Below are 16,041 nucleotides of genomic sequence, written 5' to 3'. Positions count from 1 at the left end.
AGAAATATAATGAAGGAAAAGGATGTTATAACAATGCAAACACTATATAAGTACTTGTATATTTTTAATATTTAACCTACCATGTTCTGTTCAAAAATGAGTCCCATATTTTATTATACTAGTCTACATAAGGTCTATGTCTACAGGCAATCTGCTTATAAATGACAAGAGCAATCAGATTTCAATACATTGAATAAAAGAGGTCATACATTTATCTTTCCAATTCTGCAATGTTGGTCTTTAGCCATAGTAAGGACATATAAAATTCATGTATATTGTCTGCTTGTCAAATTCCAAAGGGACTTGTCCATAACCATCATTAAATGAGTTGCACCCAGTTCTACAACCCTTTTGCTATGGTGGTTTAGTAAATCACCATAGTTGTTAGGCAAATCAAATGATAATTAAATGGCTTTCCCATTGACTTTGCTTCTCGGAAGCCCTATGGAAAGATTGAAATGTGACCACTTCAATTAGCCAAAATAAGTGGCAGGGAATAAAGATTGCAAATGCCGATTCAAATTAAAGCCCAGTAGTTATTGAATAAAGGTAGTTCCCCATACTTCTTTTTAACAAACAGGAACAGTGGTAAGAGAGATTGGTAGCCGTATAAATCCCTGTTTTAGATTTTAATTGAAAAAACTCACAGAGGGAATGTAGTACCCCTACCAGAATATGGGCCTCAAAGACCAAATGTATGTCACACTCATGGGATCTTTGTGGGGCAGCTTTTCTGCTTCTGCTTTCTCCAAAATATCCTCAAATTGCACATATTTATTTTATAATGTCATAGCTTTATCCACTGAACTAGATTTGTTGAATTGTTCCCTACAAGAGGGTGGTTGTTTGGCTCATCACAGAAAACCATGCAGGCAGGTATATATATTACATTTAAAACAATGCAATGCCACGGAGTCAGAGTGATCGTATATTCACATTATGTACAGCTAGTTTCAACCATTAACAGTTAATCTACTTAATACATTGTCTGTCCTTCTGTTTGATCACAATATATACATTTGCTCCAGTCTTGTCATCTTAACTTATACCAATCATAAAATCTATTCCATACCTCAAAATATTCTGATTCCCCTTTATTTTTAAGTTCCAAAGTGAGCCTATCTGCTTCTGCACAGGTCAACACTTTTCTGATTATATCTAGCTCTGATGGTGTATTTTCTTTTTTCCAATGCTGTGCATAGGTTATGCGCGCTGCAGTTAGTATATGTATGATTAGATAGAGTGTATCTTTCTTAAACCCCTCCAGTATTATGCCTAGGAGAAAGGTTTCTGGTTTAAACATAATTTGTTCTCCCACCATTTGTTCTAACCATGATTGAATCATTTTCCAATATTTTTTGCCTCATTGCACGTCCACCACATATGATAGAAAGTGCCTGGTGTTTTTTTACACTTCCAACAATTTGGGGCCAGATTTTTAAACATTTTAGAAAGCCGTGCTGGCGGGAGATGCCATCTGTAGAACATCTTGTAAAGATTTTCTTTATACGCCGTAGCCAATGTTAATTTCTGATTAAGTATCCAAAGTTTTTCCCACTTAGCCAATTCCACATTGTAACCGAAATTTTTCGCCCAGGCGACCATGGTTTCTTTGACATGTTCTTCCTCTAGTTTATATTCCAACAAAAATCTATACAGCACTTTGATCAGTCTGTTTTTTATCTGTATCAACAGTTTATCTAATATTGTATAGTCTTTGGCAATACCTTCGTTATTCCTATCCTGTGCATACCTTGATTGTATCTGTAAATAAGGCCACCATTCTACTTGTATTCCTTGTGATGTCAATTCTGATCTAGTTTTGATCTCCCCCTGCCCGTTCAATAGCTCTTTATATGTGACTATATTTTCCACGTTAATTAAATTTGGGTGTATGTATGCTTCCATCGTAGATAGCCAAATAGGTATTTTGGTATAGTGGTCATGTTTAATTTTGTTTCATATTATTAACAGAGATTGTCTAATGTAATGCCTACTAAAATATTTGTGTGCAGATCCTTTTTCATACCAAAGGAAGGCATGCCAGCCTGCTTGGAGGTCATGACCTTCCAATTTGAGTAATCTTTTATTTCTCAGCATTATCCATTCCCTTAGCCATGTTAATATGGCCGCAGTATAATAGAGTTCCCAATCTGGTACCCCAAATCCTCCCTTTTCTTTAGTGTCTTGCATAGCATTAAGTTTTATTCTTGGTTTCCTTACCTGCCAGATAAATTTCGAAACCAATTGATTCAAATCTTTGAAGACACCTTTTTCTAATTTAATGGGTATATTCTGAAATAAGAAAAGGAATTTTGGTAATATATCCATTTTTATAATTGCGATCCTGCCCATCAGGGACAGTTGTAGGTTTTTCCATCTTTCTAGATCCTTCTTAGTTTTATTAATCAGATTGGTATAATTGTCTTCTTTGATGGTCACACACCTCGCAGATAAATGTATACCAAGATATTTAACTTTTTTGACAATTTGGATACCCAATTTCTTCGTTAACTCCTCTTTTGCTTTTGATTTCATATTTTTAGTCAGCATTTTGGTCTTTGTCATATTTATCTTTAGACCCGCTATTTTCCCATACTCTGTCAGTTCCTCAATGAGTTTCGTACCAGACTTCATAGGATCTTCTAGCACAAACACTAGATCGTCCGCAAAGGCCTGCAACTTAAATTGCTCCTTTTTAATTTCTAGTCCCTTTATCTGTACCTCTTTATGTATATTCCTGGCTAGTACTTCTAGGGTTAGTATAAACAACAGGGGGAATAGGGGACAACCTTGTCTTGTACCTTTCTGGATTACAATACTTTGTGTTAGTTCACCATTGATTGTTACTTTGGCTTTTTGGTTTGTATAAATTGCTCTGATCGTGTTTATAAATTTATCCCCACAATCCATGTATTCTAATTGTTGGTGCAAAAATTCCCAGTTGACATTATCAAATGCCTTTTGGGCATCGAGAAAGATTAATGCAACCTGTTTGTCATTATGCACTTCATAATATTCAAGAATGTCCAACATAATTCTCATATTGTTTTTAATTTGTCTTCTGGGGAGGAATCCGTTTTGATCTGTATGGATGAACGATGTAAGAATTTTTTTCTGCTATTATTGAGGCAAAGATTTTGTAATCTGCATTTAGTAGTGATATTGGTCTGTAGTTTTGTATAAGCACCTGGTCTGTGTCCGCCTTAGGTAATAGTACAATGTTAGCCTCCATCCATGATAATGGTGTCTTCGCCTCTTTCATCACAGCGTTGTAGACTTCCAACAACATTGGGGCAAGTATATCCTGGAATTATTTATAAATTTCTGCTGGCAACCCATCCGGCCCTGCAGCTTTATTATTCTTTTGTCTTTGTATGGCCTCGGTTATCTCTGATGTTTTAATGTCTTCATTGAACATGTCCTTAATCTCCTCTGGTACCTTTGGCAGATCTGACTTTTCCAAATACTGTAATATTCCTTCCTTTGTATGGTCTCGGTTTTCTTTATATAATTGTTCATAAAACTCTTGGGTAATCTTTTTCTTTTCCTCTAGTTGGTAGCAGATCTCGCCTTTTTCATCTTGTAGTTTATTAATCCAGTTCTCTTGTTTTTGCTTCCTCAACCTATAGGATAGCCATCGCCCCGATTTATTTGCATTCTCAAAGAAGTTTTGTTTTGCTTTTTTAATAGATTGTGCCAATTTTGCTTTTTCAAATATAGCCAATTCATGTTTAATCAGTTCCATATTTCCTTTTATACTTCTGTTCTGCGGTTTCTTTTACAGTTCACTCTCTAAATCTCTATACCTTTCTTTCAGGTCTCTTATTTTTAGATTCTCGGTTTTTTTCTTCCTGGCTGTGGCTGATATTGTGACCCCGCTTATAAATGCCTTAGTCGTATCCCATAGGTTTTGTATGGATGTGTCTCCTGGTCTGTTTTCTTTGAAGAAGAATCTTAATTCTTGGTTGACTCTTTTAATATATTCCTGGTCTTTTAGAATTGATCTATTGAGTAACCAACGGTAACTGCCCTTTTGTTTTTTCCAAATAATCCTCATGGGATTGTGGTCAGCCCATAGATTGGGTTCTATATCTATCTCCTTCACTTCTGAGATTAGCTCCACCGGCAGCCATACCATATCTATCCTTGACCAGGATTCGTGTCTATTCAAGTAGAAGGTATATTGCTTACCCTCTGGACATCTTTCTCGCCATACATCAAACAGATTAAGTTCTTCAGCCATTTGGAAGAATGACCTTGGCAAAGTTCTCCTAGCTCCTTTTCTCTTCTTTCCACTTTTATAATCCCGTTTCGGGTCAACTATAGCATTGAAATCACCCAGTAAACAAACATTTTCGTTTCCCATCTCTCGAATAATGCTATGTAGTCTATGATAGAAGTTTTCCTGGCCTTCATTAGGTGCATATATTACAACCAGTGAGACCTTTTTTTGGTTTAACATTATTTCCACGATTAGTATTCTCCCTTCCTCGTCATGATAGATTAGTTTAGTCTGAATTGTGTCTTTGACATATAATGCTATTCCTCTTTTCTTTTGGTCAGCCAGTGCCGCGTAAAGTTTACCCAATCTAGGACATTCTAAGATCTGGATCTGCCTTTTAGTCATATGGACCTCTTGCATTGCAATTATATCATAGTTCAAATGTTTTAATTTATTAAATATTGTTTTCCTCTTCTGGGGTGAGTTTAGACCATTAATATTCAATGATAGAATCTTGATTTCTCCCGACATACTTCTATGTGTATTTGGGTCGTGTGCTTCTTGTTGCCCTTATTTCTCTCACTTCCTTTGGTTCTTCCCTTTTTTCGTCTAGAACGACTTCTTTCTCCTTTCGTGTCTCCACTGGTTTCTTTTCTCTTCTTATCTGTGCCCTGGATCCTTGCCTCCTTGCTCCCGCCTGTTCTCCTTCATCTTTCTCCTCCTCCTGCCCAACAAGAGTATTGTAAAAGTCTTCCGCTTGCTCTATTGTGTCTATTCTAAATCTTCTATCTTTCCAGGTTACCAGTACGCCCTCTGGCATCAGCCATCTAAAGTTAATTTCAAATTTGTTCAGGACAGATGTTAAAAATTGATAGGGCCTTCTTAATTCTCTAATTCTCCTCGGTACCTGTTTTAGAACTGTTAGTTGTCGTTGGTTGTAAATTATCGGGTCGTCTCTAGTTCTATTCAGCACCTCATCACGTATTGATTTTTTAACAAACTTTACATGAACTTCTCTTGGTAGATTATTCTTTTTTGCGTAATTTGTCTGTATTCTATATGTCTCGTTGATCTCCCTTGCCATCTCATCCTTTTCTATTCCCAAAGCCTTTGCCATTAGATCTGCCATCGTGTCTGGTAGATCCTCGCCTTTTTCTTCCTTTACGTTCTGGAACAGTAGGAATTGGGCTGCTTTCTCCGATTCTAACGCGAGGACCGTTAACTCAAGTTCCTTGTTTGCCTGGATCAGCCTAGCACTCAGCTGCTCCATTTTTTCGTCCTCCTTTTCCAACCTTCCTTCTATTACATTTATTCTTTGTTCGTGTTTATTGATCTGTTCCTGGAACTTCTCAAATTTATCGTCCATCTTCTGCATTCTCTCCTTTAATTCTACCATATCACTCCTTATTTCTTTAATATCCTTTTTAAGTTCTTCGTGATTTTTAGCCATTGCCTCCTGCATGGTCTGTAGTATCATCTGCAATTCCTTAGTTGAGTTGGATCTTTCTCTCTGAGGCATATCCTCCGAAGATCTTTGGTTTGAGGGACTGGCAGCCGCTAGGGATGGCTGGGATGCTGGCTTCCTCCCCGTGCCAATTTTCGTTAAGTTTGTACTACTTGTCATTTTTTGGAGGAATTGGATCCCTACTTTAATTTTTTTCCAGAACTCCCACTTACTTCTCTCCCTCGTAACTTTCTCCAGTCCTCCTCCTTCTTTCTTTCTTTCTTTCTTTCTTTCTTTCTTTCTTTCTTTCTTTCTTTCTTTCTTTCTTTCTTTCTTTCTTTCTTCCTCCCTCCCTCCCTCCCTCCCTTCCTCCTTATTCCTTCCTTCCTGCCTGCCTGCCTACCTTCCTTCCTCTCCCTCTTCTCTTCCATCTACCTCTACTCAATTATCAATTTTAAATAGTGATAGGGGGTAGTAAACTCTATATATCAATTAGTTCGTATGTTATATGGGAACAGCTGTCATAGGATAGTGAGATAGTGTGAGAGACTTATCGGTTTATCACTGTATATATATATATGTGTGTGTGTATGTCACATTTATAATACTCCTAACTTTCTATTAATCTATTAATCTATTTTGATAACTTAATAAAATCTAAGAGTAGAATGCTTATAGTTATTACTTATATTATGATCAAACAATCTCCTAGATTAATCAGTACTAGTGCCAATAATATCAAAAGGAGTTAGGATTAATAATCTTACAATAATAACAATAACAAAGACAGTATATTCCTTTGATGGTAGTATTATAACATTAATTCCTATTTTTTAAGTTCAACCTTAGATGCGTCCCTCCTGTGTTGGATAATTATATGAGAGTGTTCTGGATTCCCCTGCTCCGGTAGATCTTCTCTCTCTCTCTCCAGATAGTAGTATCCAAAGGTTATCCAGAGAATATAGTCAGCAAAAATCCTGTTTTCTCTTAAGGTATTAAGGGGGGGGGGGGATTCCAGATTTTGCCAGTAGATGTCGCTCTTCCACTTGTCCAGAAGCTAACCAACTGCAATCAATATGTTGCTAAGATATATTTCTTCCTTCAAGACTTGTATAATTAACTCAAAACCCCCTGAAGGTATCTGTGTTATTTACAGCCGGCCTTGTTATGTTAACAGATTAGGTTTAGGTTCAGTTTATCAGACAGTTCAGAGAGTACAAAGATAAAGCCTCCATTTTTCACTCAGCATATTTCTCTCGCCGCTGTAATGGAGGAGGGTAAGCAGCCCCCCCCCCACTTCTTCTTGGAGCCCTTAATCTCTTGAGCTGTTTTGGGATAGAATTACCTTCTCCAAGATCCGGAAACTGTTAGGTCACTCGCAACTCCGACAGCTTCTCTGTAATAAATCCTCGCTTGCTTTGAACTCTTGTCAGCATTTTGGGACAGCCATTACTGTCGCCCTCTTCCACATCCGGGGATATGAAGGAGATTTCAAGCACAGACCATGGATTGCCGTCCTATGGTCGTGTCAAACCAGCCTTCTCTCTTCAGTCTTCCCTCCAGGAAGGCTTGGCTTGTCAAAATCTTTTCAGCAAACCCCCTCCAGACGTTAGATTTGGCTGCTGCTAACAGAGCTCTCTGTCCGAGCAGTCATTCATGCTGGCAGCAAGTCCCTCCCCCCCCTACAAGAGGGTGGTTGTTAATGGCTGCCCTTAAATAGATCAGATGCAAGTATGGCTCAGTTACAGGTATCTGCATTGTTGCTTCTCAAGGAACTGAGCAGTATAGGTAGTCCTTGATTTACAACAGACTCATATTTATGATTGCAAAAGGCTCATGTAATAATCACCTTTTGCAATCTTCTGACAAGCAAAGTCAGTGGGAAAGCCAGATTCAATTAACAACCACATTACTAACTTAAATATTGCAGTGATTTGCTTAACAGCTGTGGCAAGTAAAGTCATCAAATGGGCAAAATTCACTTAACAATTGTCTCGCTTAGCAACAAAAAGTTTGGGCTAATTCCCTCTACCAGGATGTATTCCTCAATATCTGAGTTGTAAAAGCACATATACCATTGATTGAATGGAGCAGGATATAAAATTCTCTGGAGTTATATAGTTATTTTCAAAAGCCCTCTGAAAGAGAGCCATTTTAACTTCCATTTGGAAGATAAGGTGAGGTGAGTTAAACTTCTGTGAAAGAAGTTCCACAACACAAGATATAGGACAGAAGAGCATCTCTTTTTCTCAGCCTGTCTGATTTCACAGTGGTGGGGAATTTTCTCATGATGTTGATATCAATTGATATGTCTAATATGAACATCATGAGAAAATTCCCCACCACTATGAAATCATTCATTAATGAGGCACTCCTGAAGCCAAGTTATATAAGATTCTGTGTCTGCCTGCCAGGCTATGTATGTCTGTCTGTCTATCCATCTATTTATCTACACATACTATAACAAACTTTGGATAGCTCCCAGGACCTTTTTAAACACATTTAATAAGCAAAGCCCAGCAGCTGATATTATATCTGAAAGTTATTGTTACACAGGACCATTAGCACAAGCATAATATGTTCATAATATTTTGTGCCAGTTAGCATAAGGATTATGGCTTTTTGTACCAATTTTTAAATGGTTTTTTTAAAGAAACCATATAGAGCAACTTACAGTCTATTTCTGATGACAGCATGAATTACTATTGTGAGTTCTCTTGCTCTGGATTGGCCTATAACCAAGCCAAGAATCAGTTAAGGACCTTCTGTCCACAGCTCAAAGGCACAAAAACCCAACCCAAACAAAATATGATTGTCTTTGCTCAGAAGACACAGAAAAAAGTCCAGAGATTATCAAGTTGAAGAAACTTCTCAGGATCTGTAAGATTTCCTTTGAGATTGATTTTAAAAGTACTAAGGAACTGAAAAGACATAGTTTACAATTCTTCATTGAATTCTTTACTCACTGTGATTCTCTATTCTCCTATCTTTTCTATATAAATTATAATTGAATCCTTATTAAACCAAACCTGACAAAACAATTCCTGAAATAATATAGCATCTTTAAATCTATGAAAGAAAATCTCCTTTGGAAAAGCATTTTAAATTTTACTGAATTTCCTGGATATTTTGTGGGGGCAAAGGGAGAGGCATTGGGAGATTCCTTACTTCAAAATGTTCAGAAATTTTGCATGTCTGCTCATGAGTATTTTCAAGTCAAGCATATAAAGAATAACATAAATATATGAATGTGTGTTTAATTTAAAACACATGAGTGAGAATGTAGCCTACACTTTTCATTCATTCATTCATATCAGTGAATTCTGGACCAACGCCATAGTCATCATTTATAAAGTACCATGGCTTTATAGAAAATATGAACATGTAGGAAATGTTCCCATTGTCCTCACCTTATTTTTTCAAATGGATTTTAGAATTTTTAAAATGTTATTTTTAAAAAAAGATTTTTTATTGTTTTAATTAAACAAAACACACACACACACACACACACACACACACAAACATTCTTCATTACATCTTCCAGAAAGCATGTTGATTGGTTACAAATAAATTTCGTGCGTTACTACCACAAACATTCTTTATACTTCATTTATATTGGATTGTACATTTTAAATAAAAAATCTTTATGTATTTTACCATCAATGTACCATCATTCTCATTTAACTATAATTGTTTAAATGTGCTTTTATCTAGAATCATTTATATTTAAAGACACAGCCATATACTGGCACTCATTAGCTATTTCTATAAACCTCATGCTTAAATCCAATTGCTTTCAGCAATACCAACACATATAAAATAATTAAACATTATCCATTAACATTTTGTTATTATTATTGTAATTATCTAACATTTTATAATAAATCTAGACAAAGATTTATTAGTAGAATTTATAAATACCCAGGGGAGATTATATCTTTATAACAAAATTTAAACAAAAAAGTATTAGTAAAATTGATAAATCTTTTTTCCCAGGTCCCAAGTTATAGTTTATATCCAAATTGTTTTTACTAATTAAAGTTATTATTTCATTATTATTATCATCATAGATTATTTGTTAACAAATAAACATTTTAAAAAACAAAAACATTCTATAGGCATGTACAAAATCCTACTTATTAATCACCAAAGATTAACTAAATTTTTAATTATCAACATTCATTGTCAACCTGTGTCTTTCCAGTAACAGAACAACCTTATCTCTTTAGCCAGTAACATTTTGTTATTGTTATTGTAGTTATCTAACATCTTTATAATGAATCTAAACAAAAATTTATTAGTAGAATTTATAAGTACCCAGAAGAAAGTACATCTTTATAACAAAATCCAAACAAAAAAGTATTAATAAAAATTAATAAATCTTTTTCCCAGGTCCCAATTTACAGTTTGTATCCAAATTGTTTTCACTAATTAAAGTTATTATTTCACTATTATTGTCATAATGGATTATCTATTAACGAATAAACATTTTAAAAACAAAACATTCTATAGCATCTACAAGATCCTACTTATTAATCACCAAATATTAACTAATTTTTTAATTATCAGCATTCATTGTCAACCTGTGTCTTTCCAGTAACAAAACAACCTTATCTCTTTAGCCAGATGTTGCGCCAATTCTCTTATTTACTTCTTTATAGAGTTCTTAAAGACTTCTCTCCACACTTTTTTGCTCAAAAGATCTCTCATATAGTCTCTTTGCCCTTCAGTTGGTATTAAAATTAACATGTCTTTGATTATCAGACGTCTTTCTAAAGCTGTTTCTCTTAATTCCATCATCAAATCCAAATCTTGACAAGAGGGGTAGAGCTCCAGATAATCAAATTCACTTTTCCATATCTTTCCACTTTCACTCATGGGTGCTTCATTAGTAGGTTCATCTGTTGTCTTGCCTTTATCTTCTATATCTTCATTCTCTTCTTTAGTTTTTGGGGCTCCAACCCCTTTATCTTTTGCTGCACATAACAATAATTTCTCCAGCTTCTCATCAAATCTCTCGAATCCTTCCAATATTTTTTGAGGTCCATCCAAAACATCTTGGAAACTTAGGGCTTCCTCATCCTTGTCTTTTTTATCTTCATTCATTTCTTTATTTTCTGGGACTCCAACTCCATCATTCTTTATTGTAGGAGATAGTAGTTTATCAAATTTCTTATCAAAACTCTCAGATAACTTTTGAATTTCAGTCAACAAATCTTGAAGACTCAGTTTTCCCTCATACATGTTTCCAAATAATAAGAAAAAGCAACAGGGAGAAAAAAAATCCCTTCCCTTGCCAAGAGTGTTTAAAAAAGGCAACTCTGCTCTTGGGTAGGCTTCTTGTTGAATTGCACAAGATAAGCTGCAAAGCTCCAAAGCTACAGAACTGCAAAGGTCTTCCTTACAGCGTCAGTGGAATTGGAAACAATGTTTCAAAGAGAGAGAAAAAAACAGGTTCTAACTTCCGAACAGCAGATTCAATTCTTCTCCTGTTTATGTCAAGCTTATGGAGAACAATAATCTTTAAAAGTCTTTAATAAAAGTTGATGAGAAGTAGCAAGAGAAATTATTATAATAAAACAGGTTTTAGTTCCAGCCAATAAATAAGGCAGCAGAAAATAGGAGAAAAGAGAGTTCGTTCGCTTACGAGGTGAAACAAAGAACGTTACAGTCACTTCAATCCATAATACATTGTTAACAGGAAGAAAGAAATAAAAACTTTCCAAGGCAGTCCAGTAAAGATAAATTCCGCTGCTTTATTCATTGTTTAAAGGACTAATTTATCTATTAAAAAAAATTCCTTTGGGCAATCATTTTAAAAAATAAAGCCTCACCAGATGGACTCACTTTCAGCTGCCTTCTTTCTGTGGCCGTCTCCGACTTAGTCAGCACAGGGCTGTCTGTTTATCGCCAACTTGGAGCACTTCCCTTGGGTCAATCAGGGACTTTGCGATGTCCCTGAGACCAGCAAGGATTTGTCTCCCTATCACTGTCTCTTTGGGACGGCTTAGGTCCGTTGGGACCATGTAGCAATAAAAGAATCAACAGCGGTCTCGGGACAATCGAGGCCGCACATTGTGTCATCGCGACGTTGGCCACTCCCTCCAAAATGTTATTTTCTCATATCCTTGGGCATTAATAAGCCTATATGAATAAAAATTGTACTTTTTCCTGTTCCCTCTTATGCCTTGTTCTGTTTCATATCTTAGTTTGTAAGACAGTAGAAGGGACTCTGTACTATTTTCAATGCAAAGGCCTAATAATAGTTTAAACAAAGAAAATGGTGATTTTGGTCCAAGCATAAGAAATCCAGTATATATGGTTTGGAATGCTACTTGGGAGGTAAAAGATTGCTAGTATTTATACAGTGAGATATTTTATGTAAGCTTTCTTCAAGTTCTTTGTTATTCATTTTTTTTCTCTCTCCTTTAGGAAATAATAAAGTTATTGCCCTTCCATAGGATATTCCTGGATAGACTGGAAGAAAATGAAGCTATAGATCAAGATCTCCAAGCTTATATACTACACCGAATACAGAGCAGCTCGGAAATACAAAATAACATCTCTCTTAATGGCAAAATGGACAATACAACCTTTGGCAAACTCAGTTCTCATCTCAAAACCCTGAGTCAAGGATCATACCTATACCTTAAGCTCACATTTGATCTAATTGAGAAGGGCTATTTGGTGTTAAAGAGCTCCAGTTATAAGGTAGTGCCTGTCTCCCTTTCAGAAGTATATCTACTCCAGTGCAATATGAAGTTCCCAACACAGTCTTCCTTTGACCGGGTAATGCCTCTTTTAAACGTGGCAGTGGCATCTCTACATCCTTTGACAGATGAGCATATTTTTCAGGCTATCAATGCTGGGAGTATTGAAGGTACTTTAGAATGGGAGGACTTTCAGCAAAGAATGGAAAATCTTTCTATGTTTCTTATCAGACGCAGAGATATGACCCGAATGTTTGTACATCCTTCATTTCGAGAATGGTTGATTTGGAGAGATGAAGGAGAAAAGATCAAGTTTCTTTGTGATCCTAGGTAAGTAATTAACCCAATTCTGCAATGAAAGAAAGCACTTTAAAATGAATGCAGTTCTGAGTTGCAATATATAAAAATGCACTCCTTGAAAGCTAATATTTTCTATAAATGTGTTAAATAAAATAATCTTTGTAAAGGATATTTGTCTCCCTGATTTTGATATATCATGACACAGTATTAGATTCCAAACAGTTTTGAGTCTTTTATTTCACGGTTTTGGGCCAAAATGGCAAGATTTCCTCAGTGTAAAATAATTCTGAAAGACAAACTTCATTCCTTTACAAAGCATAAGTCTATTTGAAAAAGAAGAATTGAAAGATAGGCTGTGGTGACATCTCTTACTTCTGAGATTTCAAAGGGGTTTTCTTTGAGCTTTTGGGAAAAGATATCAAAGCCAAACTACATTAATCAGTTTGTTTATATGTGGATCTCCTCAATAAAATTTAAAGATGATATAAAGCATTTTAAATGCTAATTTACATAAGAAATACAGAAAAAAATAATTTACAAAAATAGCCAACAAATTAATTAATTATGAATTCTGTTACCTTAAATAGATATGATAAATGACAGTGTTAACAATCTGGTAAGGAAAACCCATCATCAATAGGTAGTCTCAACTTTACCATGAAATTCTTGGTTGCCTATCTTGCCATAGAAGTTTCCATGTGGGACTGTCAATCTGAATAATAGCTATTTGGAATCCATCCATCCATCCATCCATCCATCCATCTATCTATCGATATTAATTCCAAATAGCTATTATTCAGATTGATAGTCCCATATGGAAACTTCTATGGCAAGATAGGCAAGCAGGAATTTCATGGTAAGGTTGAGACTACGCACACACACACACACTGTCCCCCATTGTTGAATAACAATAAATAAATCTCAACAATAATTCCTCCCTTTGCAAAATGAATCTACAATTTATTTTTCTACGTGTATTTTTGTTAATCAATAGTGTAACACTAAAAAATATCACAAATATGAAAATTAATCAAGCAATTTGACAAATCTATTGTAAAAGAAAAACAGGTAATCCCAACAACAAAGCTAAGCTTCAAAGCTGTCTGTTAAAAATAAGTTATTGAATTTAACTCACAAAAAGTCCACTAACAACTTCTAATCTCCCATGAACCCACTATAACCATAGTTTCTGATCTCTCGAGGATAGAATAGCATCAATTGACTTTTAATATAAAGTAATTCCTTCCAGTTTATCATCTGTACTTTTCCTTAAAATTATAACTGGGATCTTTCCAAACAACTGCATGTCGCTCCTCCAAATCATAGGTCTCCATTGTGAATATCTCCGCAGCACTTGTTGTTTAGTAAATTTTCGTATAAATTGGAACACAATATCTCTTAACAGTTGTCTTCTGGTTGCATGTCATAAGTCTATTCCACAAATTCCATCAGCATCCTTAAGAAGGTTTAGATCATCACTCATCCATCCTATCATCTGTTGTAGCTGAGTTAATGCCGCCTTCAGCCTTTTCTAATGAGCCTCCCAGTTGCATGGCCGATTTAATTGCTTTTGCCTGAATCTGGATATCTTCTTTAGACAGGTTTAAAACTCTTGCTAATTCATCAAACTGTTCATCTAATTTTTCATTTAGAACTTGTAAGATAAAATGTGGTGTGCCCCCCCCCCCACCAAATGGAATCATTGAGGAGGAGCCAGCAGCAGAAAGCAGAAACCGTAACCTTGCAGTGCTTATATAGTAGTTTCTCTAATGAGTGCATTAATATTGTATTAGACCTTAAGTGCTTTAGACAAAAAGCAGTAAACACCATTCTATTCAGCTATTTGTGTCATTTTAGTTCCTTGCACCTGAAAGGTACCTTTCGATATTTTAGGTATTTTTCCAGTGAGAAATACCAATGATAAACTATTTTATTAAAAAAATATCTTTAGAATTTAAACACAATGTGAATTTCAATTCACATATTGTTCCATTGTTCCATTTGTAGTGCATATTATAACCCCAAGTTTTTAACCCAGTTCACCATACATTATTTCAATTGTTCATGTTCTATTTCAATTTGTAGGAGGAATTTATACTTTTTAGAATTATATAAATAATTCTGTTTCAATTCTGTCTTACCATATTCAAAACCAAAAATCCTTCCACCTCATGTTAATCTTTCTAATAATTGTACATAGGAAAACTATTGACATATGAATTCTTCTGATAGCAAATCCTCTTGATTTCATGTTAATGTTTCTTTGGAAAAATTCTAATAAATCAGCAATTATGCTTAGTTATCATTTCTCTTCTATAAAATGCTTCTTATGGTGACAGCCATAAAGGTAGTTTTGGAAAGAACTTAAATTTATATCTGTCCCACATTATTAAGATGGCGCATCTAACAACTTGATTTTTGAAATTATGCTAACCTTGATTTTGTAATACCATAAATAGCCATGCCACCCAATAACCTTATATTTCTCAGTGCCACCACTCCTTCATCTAAATTAAACAACAATCTGCAAAGTACAATTTCAAATTAGGTAGGCCTAAACTGTTCCTTCCTCTAGCACTTTGGAACACTGTTTTTTTGTTTTACTGGGCACATAAATTTAGATATGTTTATCTCAATTGTCAAAATCGGTATTGTCTGAAACTAAAAATAAAATTCTAGGTAGAACTTTTATTTTAATCACAGAAATTCTTTCCATCAGTGATCATTGTAATTTTTCCCCATCTTGACATATCTCTTTTAATTTCCTTTTATTTCTTACCATAGTTATTTGTTTGGAACTACGTAAATTCATATTTGTCAAATTAACACCCAAGTAATTTACCTTTTTCTCAATCATGAAACCCATTTTATTCATCAATTCTATTTGATCTTGTGTCTTTATATTTTTGCTAATATTTTTGTCTGTTTATTTATCTTAAAACCAGCTAGTACACCAAATTCTTTCAATTTTCTCATTAATATTTCAATTCTGTTTAAAGGATCTTTCAGTACAAAATCATCTGCAAATCTTTGAACTTGTCTAGTCCTTTTTTTTCAATCATTATCCTCTCATCTTGCTTTATATCGCTATTCAAAACTTCAAGAAACAAAATAAACAATGGGGGTGGGGGTGCGAGATAATGTGTAGCCTTGTCTTGTTCCTGTTTGTATCTCACAAAGTTTTGTTAAATCTCCATTATCTATAATTTATTATCTCTGTGTGTGCATCAGTTTTACCCATTTTATAAAATTCTCTCCAAAATTCATATCATCTAAAATTGTCAATTTAAGGTCAATTTAAATTGCCAAAGACTTTGCATCTAAAAAAATTTAATGCTTCCTGATTTTTGTTAACCTGTTCC

At 34.9% G+C, this 16,041-nt stretch overlaps 1 protein-coding gene across 7 annotated transcripts in view; it reads left to right on the top strand.

Annotated features, from left to right (window-relative positions):
* Positions 1–16,041, top strand: part of TANC2 (tetratricopeptide repeat, ankyrin repeat and coiled-coil containing 2) — a gene marked incomplete at its 3' end in the record, with an annotated part of 370,267 nt that overhangs the window by 282,379 nt on the left and 71,847 nt on the right. For all 7 annotated transcript variants that reach the window (XM_081933706.1, XM_081933707.1, XM_081933702.1 and 4 more), the window contains one exon: positions 12,102–12,709. In XM_081933706.1, the coding sequence (XP_081789832.1) occupies positions 12,102–12,709 (608 nt within the window). The remainder of the gene's footprint in view (positions 1–12,101; positions 12,710–16,041) is intronic.

Source organism: Natrix helvetica (genome assembly GCF_964273705.1).
Source record: "Natrix helvetica genome assembly, chromosome: Z".
In the NCBI taxonomy this organism is placed as follows: Eukaryota; Metazoa; Chordata; class Lepidosauria; order Squamata; family Natricidae; genus Natrix; species Natrix helvetica.
This window is presented reverse-complemented; position numbering and strand designations above follow the sequence as displayed.